Source organism: Scyliorhinus canicula, chromosome 17 (assembly GCF_902713615.1).
Source record: "Scyliorhinus canicula chromosome 17, sScyCan1.1, whole genome shotgun sequence".
Classification (NCBI taxonomy): Eukaryota; Metazoa; Chordata; class Chondrichthyes; order Carcharhiniformes; family Scyliorhinidae; genus Scyliorhinus; species Scyliorhinus canicula.
In genome coordinates, this window is record NC_052162.1 from 114,485,479 (window position 1) to 114,496,765 (window position 11,287).

Genomic DNA, 11,287 nt, shown 5'->3' on the forward strand with positions numbered 1-11,287 from the left:
CATTTCCCCATTTGGCGTCCCACAGTCGGGATATGCCGTGGTAACCGACACTGACGTGCAGGAAGCAGCAGCCTTCCAGACCCCTGTCTCTGCACAAAAAGCTGAGCTATTCGCCCTTACTCAAGCATGTATTTTGGCCACAGACAAAAGTACTAATGTTTACACTGATTCTAGGTATGCCTTTGGCGTGACACATGATTTCGGTCGCCTCTGGCAACAGCGAGGTTTTCTCACCTCTGTGGGAACTCCCATTCAAAATGCACTTTGGGTTAAAAATCTCCTCGATGCTATTCAGCTTCCCCGTCAATTGGCAGTTATTAAATGCGTTGCGCACACGAAGGGTGACACTCCTGTTCAATTAGGAAATGCCCGTGCTGATTCAGCTGCTAAAACTGCAGCTTCATCAACCTCTTTAATTGTTCCCAGTGGGCCTAATCAGGCTCTAAACCAGGTACCTGCATTGCGGACGAAGGGCATGCCAGAGACGCCTCTGATTCTGAGCGAACACTATGGATGTCAATGGGGTGTTCGCAGGATGGTCACGGGGTGACGACAGCGCCGAATATAATAATTCCTATTGGCTAATTCAGGCAGTGCCCCATTGTGATGTCACAGCGGAAGTGAAGGAAAAATCTTCCCCGGAGAAGCTGACATTTGAGGGGACAGCAAATTAATATCAGAGAAAAGCTCAGTGTTGTTACATGGTACAGATTAGATATATTATTGATGGTTCAGTAATAATGTACATTTATTATTATTTGAAGTTGTGTAATATTGTACTGTGGCTACGTTATATATTTCCAGTCATCTCTTCTTTGTTCTTTAGAAAATAGGCGACAGTTTTAGATTGAGGATCTGGATTGGCGCATGCTTGGAGGGCCGAAGGGACTGTTCCTGTGCTGTAATTTTTCTTTGTTCTTTGTTCTTCTCTCAGAGGGTTGTTAGTCTCTGGGTTTCTCTTCCACAGGGACCAGTGGAGTCTGGGAGTCACTGAATATATTCACCGTTGAGTCAGATTTCAGATTGAGAGGGAGTTGAGGGTTATGGGGAATCAATAGGAAAATGGAGAGAAAGCTGAAAGGAGGAGGGATTTCTTCACTCTAGGATGTGGTGGAGCTTTGGAAATCTATACCCCAGAAAACTGAGAAACCCGGGTGATCAAGTATTTTGAAGACAGAGATTGATAGATTTCTAGATATTCAAAATGTGAAGGGATATGGGGTAAATTGTGGGAAAATGGTACTGAGGTAGATCGATCAATGATCTTATTGAATGGATAAGCAGGCTCGATGGGCCGAATGGCTGACTCCATCTATTTGTTATGATCTCTGAGTCCGGGACAGAAAGCAGTGAACACGGTAGCACAGTGGTTAGCACTGTTGTTTCACAGCTCCAGGGTCGTTTAAGGTTTGGGTCACTGTCTGTGCGGAGTCTGCACATTCTCCCCGAGTGTGCATGGGTTTCCTCCGAGTGCTTCGGTTTCCCCCCACAGTCCGAAGATGTGCAGGTTAGCTGGATTGGCCATACTAAATTGCCCTTGGTGTTCAAAAATGTTAGGTGGGGTTATGGGGATCGGGTGGAGGTGAGAGCTTGAGTAGGGTGCTCTTTCCAAGGACTGGTGCAGAATCGATGGGCCAAATGGCCTCCTTCTGCACTGTAATGCCTATGATTCTATGATCTGTCAATCAGCCTGAATCAGCACCGTCAGCAGAATTGGGAGGGTGAATATTAGATACAGCAGAGTGAGAATGGAGAGAGAGTGTGTGGGATGGAGATTTCCTGCTTTTCACAAATAAGAGAGAAAAGAATGTTCCAGAGAAACTAGAATTATCTGAATTTCTACCCTGTACTGACAGTGATGTATTTTGTAAATTCTTTTTTCAGGATATTAGATGATGACGAAGTAGAGACAGAAATCTCAAATGTCACGTCTCAATCCGACAGTCAGTGAAATATTTGGCAACTTAATATGGTCAGACTTTGAATTAAGAACGAGCAATGTTTGCCCGATCTGTCAGCTTCAAAAAAATTTAAACATCAGTGTGACTGGAAAAGCACAAAGACATATGGACACCTGTGTGAGAGTGTTCTAGTGCACTGACTGTGGAAAGAGCTTTAACCAGTTGCACAGCCTGAAAAAACATCGGACTATTCACAGCCGGGAGAGACCGTACATGTGTCCTGTGTGTGGACGAGGCTTTAACTGGTCGTAAAGACACAAGGACACTGGCACCATGGAGAAACCCTGGAAATGTGGGGACTGTGGAAAGGGATTCAGATGCCCGTCTGTGCTGGAGATTCATCGGCGCAGTCACACTGGGGAGAGGCCGTTCAGCTGCTCGCAGTGTGAAATTACATTCACTCAATTATCCCACCTGCGGAGACACCAGCGAGTTCACACTGGGCAGACGCCATTCACCTGCTCTCAGTGTGGGAAGGGATTCACTCAGTTAGCTGATTTGTGGACACACCAGCGAGTTCACACTGGGGAGAGACCATTCACCTGCTCTCAGTGTGATAAGGGATTCATTCAGTTATCCCACCTGAGGACACACCAGCGAGTTCACACTGGGGAAAGGCCGTTCATCTGCTCTCAGTGTGGGAAGGGATTCAGTCGTTTTGCCACCCTGCAGACACATCAGCGAGTTCACACTGGGGAGAAGCCATTTACCTGCTCGCAGTGTGGGAAAGGATTCAGTGATTCATCCAACCTGCAGAGACATCAGCGAGTTCACATTGGGGAGAGGCCGTTCACCTGCCCTCAGTGTGGGAAGGGATTCACTCAATTGTCCAGCCTGCAGACACACCAGCGAATTCACACTGGGGAGAGGCCTTTCACCTGCCCTCAGTGTGGGATAGGATTCACTCAATTATCCAACCTGCGGACACACCAGCGAGTTCACACTGGGGAAAGGCCGTTCATCTGCTCTCAGTGTGAGAAGGGATTCAGTAATTCCTCCCACTTGCGGACACACCAGCGAGTTCACACTGGGGAGAGGCCGTTCACCTGCTCTCAGTGTGAAAAGAGATTCACTCAGTTAGACCACCTGCAGACACACCAGCGAGTTCACACTGGGGAAAGGCCGTTCATCTGCTCTCAGTGTGGGAAGGGATTCAGTCATTTTGCCACCCTGCAGACACATCAGCGAGTTCATACTGGGGAGAAGCCATTTACCTGCTCGCAGTGTGGGAAAGGATTCAGTGATTCATCCAACCTGCAGACACATCAGCGAGTTCACTCTGGGGAGAGGCCTTTCACCTGCCCTCAGTGTGGGAAGGGATTCACTCAATTGTCCAGCCTGCAGACACACCAGCGAATTCACACTGGGGAGAGGCCGTTCACCTGCTCCAAGTGTGGGAAAGGATTTTGTGATTCATCCACCCTGCTGAGACACCAACAAGTTCACAAGTGATTACAGGGGTTGGATTCTGCTGTGATTGTTTCTGCTTTCAATTCAATGCAGCATTGCATTTCATTCACTTTGTCAGGTGGTCGATAGGGAGGGTCGGACGGTTTTTTCCTGCTGGACTGGCCATTCCCACGACTTTGCCTTCAGTGGGCTGATGCTCTTTGAGCCTTGTTAAAAATATTTGGTTTCAAATTTCACGAGGTTCACAGAGTGAGAGAGTGTTTGGAAGTGAAAAGATATTTAGTTTGCATTTCTGTTTGGAAGTACCCTGATGCGTGCCACATTGCCATGAAGATGGGCTATGGTGGTGATATGGTTTCTTTCCTTAATTGATATGGATGTTTCTCACAGAAGGAAACTGTTGAGGTATGAGGGGCAAGTTGTATGTGGCAGATTCCTTACTGCCAATAAAAGTTATGATGTTAGACAGGCAAGCACTAGCATTTAATTTTTGTCACATATTTACATAAAATATAGATTATATTAAGAAACAAAAATCCTATGGGAAAAGTGATGAAATGGTAGCTTCCAAGAAAAGTTAAAGATTCCATTAGATCAAAGAAAGAGGCTCATCAGGTGGCCACAATAGTAGTAACCTTTTTTTAATTATAAATTTAGAGTGCCCAATTCATCTTATTCCAATTGAGGGGCAATTTAGCGTGGTCAATCCTCTTACCCTGCACATCTTTGGATTGTGGGGGTGAAACCCACGCAGAGACGGGGAGAATGTGCAAACTCCACACAGACAGTCACCCAGAGTCGGGATGGAACCTGGGACCTCGGCGCCGCGAGGCAGCAGTGCTTAATACTGCGCCACCGTGCTGCCCTGCTAAAATAGAAGTGAGCCTGAGGATTGGGAACCTGTTTTCAAATTCAGCAAAGAAGGAGCAAGAAACTGATAAAGAGAAAGGAATAGAATAGCAAAGGCCAATGTGGGTCCATTCCAGACAGAGACATGAGAGTTTATAATGGGGAATGAGGAAATGGCAGAGAAACTAAACAATGTGTGTCTGTCTTCACGGAGGAAGATACAGAAATTGTAACAAAAACACTGGAGAACCGAGGAGTTCGTGATCACGAGGAACTGAAAGGAATTAGTCTGAGTGAAAAAGCAGTGCTGGAGAAATTAACAGGATTGGAAGTCAATAAATCCCCAAAAGCTGATGCTCTACATCCCAGAGTGTTGAAAGAGGCGGCTGGAGAGATAGTGGATACATCGGTGATCACCTTTCAATATTCTGGACTTCCAGTGATGGTGATGTGCTGAGCGGACACACATCAGGTGGCTCTCCTCCAAAGCAGAACCAAATAGGCACTTTTAGGCATATTTTACCCAGAAATTTGAAGGCAAATTAATCTCAACTGAGAAAAGAATATCTGTCAAAATTCTGTAGATTCAGGGCAGCACGGTTGCACAGTGGGTTAGCACTGCTGCCTCACGGCGCCGGGGTCCCAGTTTCGATCCCGGCTCTGGGTCACTGTCCGTGTGGAGTTTGCACATTCTCCCCGTGTCTGTGTGGGTTTCACCCCCACAACCCAAAGATGTGCAGGGTAGGTCAATTGGCCACATTAAATTGCCCCTTAATTGGAGAAAATGAATTGGGTACTCCAAATTTTTTTTTAAAATTCTCTAGATTCTGGAATGGAGTAGGCCACTCGGCCCCTCGAGCCTGCTCCACCATTCAATAAGTCCCTGGCTGATCTAATTGTAACCTCAACTTCACACAGGCCCCTTAGAAAATAAATCTGGGAGGTAGTTATGGGAATAAGGAGATGGCAAAGGAGTTAAATAGATATTTTGCATCCGTGTTGATTATTCGATTAATGCTAATAAATATGGGGGAGGAATTAAATATCACTACCAGAGATGTAGTCAAAACAAAGAACACAAAAAAGTACAGCACAAGAACAGGCCCTTCGGCCCTCCAACCCTCAGCACAGATCATGATGCCCTAACTTTAAAACAAACCTTCTGCCCTTACTCGGTCCGTATCCCTCTACTTCCTCCCTATTCATGGACCCATCCAGATGCCTCTTAAATGTTGCTAATGTGCTGCTTCCACCACATCCTCTGGCAGCGCGTTCCAGGCACCCACCAGTCTCTGTGTGAGAAACTTACTGCTCACATCTCCCTTAAACTTTCCCCCTCTTACCTTGAATCTGAGCCCCCTTGGAATTGACACTTCACCATTGGAAAAAGCCTCTGACTATCCAACCTGTCAATGCCTCTCATAATTTTGTCGACCTCTATCAGCTCTCCCCTCAGCCTCTGTCTTTCCAATGAAAGCAATCCTAATTTATTCAACTCTCCTCATAACAAACACCCTCGAGACCAGGCAACATCCTGGTGAACCTTCTTTGCACTCTCTCCGAAGCTTCCACATCCTTCTGACAATGTAGTGACCAGAACTGCACGCAATACTCCAAATGTGACCTAATCAAGGTTATATATAGCTGCAACATGATTTCCCAGCTCCTGTATTCAGTGCCGTGGCTGATGAAGGCAAGCATGCCACATGCCTTCTTAATCACCTCGGCCGCCGGTGTTGCTACACAAGGGAACTGTGAACCTGCACGCCCAGATCTCTAAGGGTTCTGCCATTTACAGTATAATTCATACCTAGATTTGATCCTCCAAAAAGCATCACCTTGCATTTGTCCGGATTAAACTCCATCTACCATTGCTGTGCCCAAGTCTCCAATCTATCTACATCCTGTTGCATCCCTCGGCACTATCAGCAACTCTGCCAATCTTCGATTCCTCAAACTTACTGATCAGACTTCCCACATTTTCTCCAGACCATTTATATATGCTACAAACAACAGAGATCCCAGCACTGATCCATGCGGAATACCACTAGCTACAGATCTCCATTCTGAAAAACACCCTTCCATCGCGATGCTCTGTTACTATAACCAAGCCAGTTCTGTATCCATCTAGCCAGCCCGCCCCGAATCCCATGTGATTTTAGTTTTGTACCAGTCTGCCATGTGGGACCTTGTCAAATGCCTACTAAAGTCCATATAAACTGGATTAACAACCATCCCCGCATCAAATTACTTTGTCACCTCTTCAAAAAACTCAATTAAGTTGTTTTTTAAGACATGACTTTCCCCCGTACAAAACATGCTGCCTGTCACTAACTAGTCAATTTTCTTCCAAATGTGCATATATTCTATCCCTCAGTATCTTTTCCAAAAGCTTCCCCACCACTGATGGCAGGCTCACCAGTCTATAATTTTATTAAAGAAGGCTATTCTAAAGAAGGCATTGGCTATTCTCCAGTCATCTGGAACCTCCCCTGTGGTCAAAGAGGAAGTTAAGATATCTGTTAAGGCCCCAAGCTTTTCTCCCCTTGCCTTACATAGAACATAGAACGATACAGCGCAGTACAGGCCCTTCGGCCCTCAATGTTGCACCGACATGGAAAAAAAAACTAAAGGCCATCTAACCTACACTATGCCCTTATCATCCATATGCTTATCCAATAAACTTTTAAATGCCCTCAATGTTGGCGAGTTCACTACTGTTGCAGGTAGGGCATTCCACGGCCTCACCACTCTTTGCGTAAAAAACCCACCTCTGACCTCTGTCCTATATCTATTACCCTTCAATTTAAGGCTATGTCCCCTCGTGATAGCCACCTCCATCCGCGGGAGAAGGCTCTCGCTGTCCACCCTATCTAACCCTCTGATCATTTTGTATGCCTCTATTAGGTCACCTCTTAACCTTCTTCTCTCTAACGAAAACAACCTCAAGTCCATCAGCCTTTCCTCATAAGATTTTCCCTCCATACCAGGCAACATCCTGGTAAATCTCCTCTGCACCCGTTCCAAAGCTTCTACGTCCTTCCTATAATGGGGCGACCAGAACTGTACGCAATACTCCAAATGCGGCCGTACTAGAGTTTTGTGCAACTGCAACATGACCTCATGGCTCCGGAACTCAATCCCTCTACCAATAAAGGCCATCACACCATAGGCCTTCTTCACAACCCTATCAACCTGGGTGGCAACTTTCAGGGATCTATGTACATGGACACCGAGATCCCTCTGCTCATCCACACTACCAAGAATTTTACCATTAGCCAAATATTCCGCATTCCTGTTATTCTTTCCAAAGTGAATCACCTCACACTTCTCCACATTAAACTCCATTTGCCACCTCTCAGACAAGCTCTGCAGCTTATCTATGTCCCTCTGTAACCTGCAACATCCTTCCGCACTGTCTACAACTCCACCGACTTTAGTGTCGTCTGCAAATTTACTTACCCATCCTTCTGCTCCCTCCTCTAGGTCATTTATAAAAATGACAAACAGCAACGGCCCCAGAACAGATCCTTGTGGTACGCCACTCGTAACTGAACTCCATTCTGAACATTTCCCATCAACCACCACTCTCTGTCTTCTTTCAACTAGCCAATTTCTGATCCACATCTCTAAATCACCCTCAATCCCCAGCCTCCGTATTTTCTGCAATAGCCGACCGTGGGGAACCTTATCAAACGCTTTACTGAAATCCATATACACCACATCAACTGCTTTACCCTCGTCCACCTGTTCAGTCACCTTCTCAAAGAACTCGATAAGGTTTGTGAGGCATGACCTACCCTTCACAAAACCATGCTGACTATCCCTAATCATATTATTCCTATCTAGATGATTATAAATCGTATCTTTTATAATCCTCTCCAAGACTTTACCCACCACAGATGTTAGGCTCACCGGCCTATAGTTACCGGGGTTATCTCTACTCCCCTTCTTGAACAAAGGGACCACATTTGCTATCCTCCAGTCCTCTGGCACTATTCCTGTAGCCAATGATGACCTAAAAATCAAAGCCAAAGGCTCAGCAATCTCTTCCCTGGCTTCCCAGAGAATCCTAGGATAAATCCCATCAGGCCCCGGGGACTTATCTATTTTCACCTTGTCCAGAATTGCCAACACTTCTTCCCTACTCACCTCAATGCCATCTATTCTAATAGCCTGGGTCTCAGCATTCTCCTCCACAATATTATCTTTTTCCTGAGTGAATACTGACAAAAAGTATTCATTTAGTATCTCGCTTATCTCCTCAGCCTCCACATACAACTTCCCACCACTGTCCTTGACTGGCCCTACTCTTACCCTAGTCATTCTTTTATTTCTGACATACCTATAGAAAGCTTTTGGGTTTTCCTTGATCCTACCTGCCAAAGACTTCTCATGTCCCCTCCTTGCTCGTCTTAGCTCTCTCTTTAGATCCTTCCTCGCTTCCCTGTAACTATCAAGCGCCCCAACTGAAACTTCACGCCTCATCTTCACATAGGCCTCCTTTTTCCTCTTAACAAGAGATTCCACTTCTTTGGTAAACCACGGTTCCCTCGCTCTACCCTTTCCTCCCTGTCTGACTGGTACGTACTGATCAAGAACACGCAATAGCTGTTCCTTGAACAAGCTCCACATATCCAGTGTGCCCAACCCTTGCAGCCTACTTCTCCAACCTACACATCCTAAGTCATGTCTAATGGCATCATAATTGCCCTTCCCCCAGCTATAACTCTTGCCCTGCGGGGTATACTTATCCCTTTCCATCACTAATGTAAAGGTCACCGAATTGTGGTCACTGTCTCCAAAGTGTTCACTTACCTCCAGATCTAACACCTGGCCTGGTTCATTACCCAAAACCAAATCCAAAGTGGCCTCACCTCTTGTTGGCCTGTCAACATATTGTGTCAGAAAACCCTCCTGCACACATTGTACAAAGAACGACCCATCCAATGTACTCGAACTATATCTTTTCCAGTCAATATTAGGAAAGTTAAAGTCTCCCATAACAACTACCCTGTTACTTTCGCTCTTTTCCAGAATCATCTTCGCCATCCTTTCCTCTACATCTCTAGAACTATTAGGTGGCCTATAGAAAACTCCCAGCAGGGTGACCTCTCCTTTCCTGTTTCTAACCTCAGCCCATACTACCTCGGAAGAAGAGTCCCCATCTTGCACCCTTTCTGCCACCGTAATACTGTCCTTGACTAGCAGCGCCACACCTCCCCCTCTTTTGCCCCCTTCTCTGACTTTACTAAAGCACCTAAACCCCGGAACCTGCAACAACCATTCCTGTCCCTGCTCTATCCATGTCTCTGAAATGGCCACAACATCGAAGTCCCAGGTACCAACCCATGCTGCCAGTTCCCCTACCTTATTTCGTATACTCCTGGCATTGAAATAGACACACTTCAAACCACCTACCTGAACACTGCCGCCTTCCTGCGAAGTCAAATCTGTGCTCCTGACCTCTCTACTCTCAATCTCTCGCACCCCAAAACTACAATCCAGGTTCCCATGCCCCTGCTGAATTAGTTTAAACCCCCCCAAAGAGTACTAACAAATCTCCCCTTCCGCAGTAACCTGGAATAGATCCCATCCGGCCCTGGGGACTTGTCTACCTTAATGCAATTTAGGATACTCAACAATTTCTCCTTTGACATATTGACGTTCTCAAGAGCTGTCACACACCGATCCCTGACCTCAACATCCACCATGTCCTTCTCCCTGGTGAATACCAATACAAAATATTCCTTAAGGATTTCACCCACTTCCTGCGTAACTTTTGCATAACTTTCCTCCATTGTCCTTGAGTGGGCCTACTCTTTCTCTTGCTAACATCTTGCTCCTAATATGTGCATAAAAAGTAATGGGATTCTCCTTAACCAGGTTTGCTAAAGACATTCCATGGCCCCTTTTAGCTCTCCTAATTCTACGTTTAAGTTCCTTCCTGCTTTCACTGTATTCCTCAAGTGCTTCGTCAGTTTTTAGATGACTAGACCTATCATATGCTTCTTTTTCCCTTTTGACTAAGTCACAATTTCCCTTGCCGTCCATGGTTCCCAAATCCTGCCATTTCTATCCTTTAGTTTTGTGGTGATATGCCTTTCCTGCACTTCAATCAACTGGCCTGTCAAAGCCTTCCACATGCCAGATGTGGATTACCCTCAAATAGCTGCTCCCAATCATCCACATTGCCCAGTTCCTGTCTAATTTGGATGTAATTGGTCCTTGCTCAATGAAGCACCACTCGCTCCTTCGTAAAGTTCTTTACGTCACCACAACCATCTCTAATCAAGCAATACAATTCTGTACCATACACACATTTGTAGTCCAGTAATATCGACATATACATGGCTCGCAGCTGCATTAAGATTTTCAGGTCCCTGTTCTCAGGACGGGACTCAGCGAACTTGAATTTGTTGACCAGGGTGAATTAGGGGGTGTATATTAGGTAGAGCAGAGTGAGAATGGAGGGAGAGTGAGTGGGACGGAGATGTACAGCTTTTGGGGAATGAGAGGGGGAAGAATGTTCAATACAAACGAGAATTGTCTGTTGTGAATTTCTATCCTGTGCTGACACTGCCTTCAAAATCTTCACTCAGCTTCTACTGCCCTTTGAGGAAGAGAGTTCCAAAGACTCACGACCCTCTGAGAGAAAAAGTTCTCCTCTGCCTTAAATGGGCAAGTTATTACTTTTAAAGAGACTCCAATTTCTCGATTCTCCCACAAGAGGAAACATCCTTTCCACATCCACCTGTCAAGGCCCCTCAGGATCTTATACGGTTCAATCAAGTCACCTAAACTCCATCGGACACAAGCCCAGCCTGTCCAATCATTCCTCAGAAGACCAGCCTCCAATTCCAGGTATGAGTCCAGTAAACCCTCTCTGAACTGCTACCAACACATTGACATCATTCCTTAAATGAGAGCAATACTGTACACAGTGCTCCAGATGTGGTCTCACCAATGTCCTGTATAACTGAAGCATAACCACCCTACTTTTGTATTCAATTCCCCTCACAATAAACAATAACATTCTATTAGCTTTCCTAATTACTTGCTGTACC

General features: G+C 45.7%; 1 protein-coding gene across 1 annotated transcript; it reads left to right on the forward strand.

The window, feature by feature from the left end:
• The first annotated feature begins 1,889 nt into the window (after positions 1–1,889).
• LOC119952171 (zinc finger protein 235-like) lies at positions 1,890–11,060 on the forward strand. Its single transcript, XM_038775766.1, has 2 exons — positions 1,890–3,776; positions 10,823–11,060. Exon 1 carries the CDS (start codon positions 2,235–2,237, stop codon positions 3,411–3,413), a length of 1,179 nt encoding a protein of 392 aa, XP_038631694.1. The 5' UTR covers positions 1,890–2,234; the 3' UTR covers positions 3,414–3,776; positions 10,823–11,060.
• The last annotated feature ends 227 nt before the right edge of the window (positions 11,061–11,287 follow it).

Bases quoted from the DNA above. Each gene is read 5' to 3' on its own strand.
- LOC119952171 (XM_038775766.1), top strand. From the start codon at position 2,235: ATGGAGAAACCCTGGAAATGTGGGGACTGTGGAAAGGGATTCAGATGC.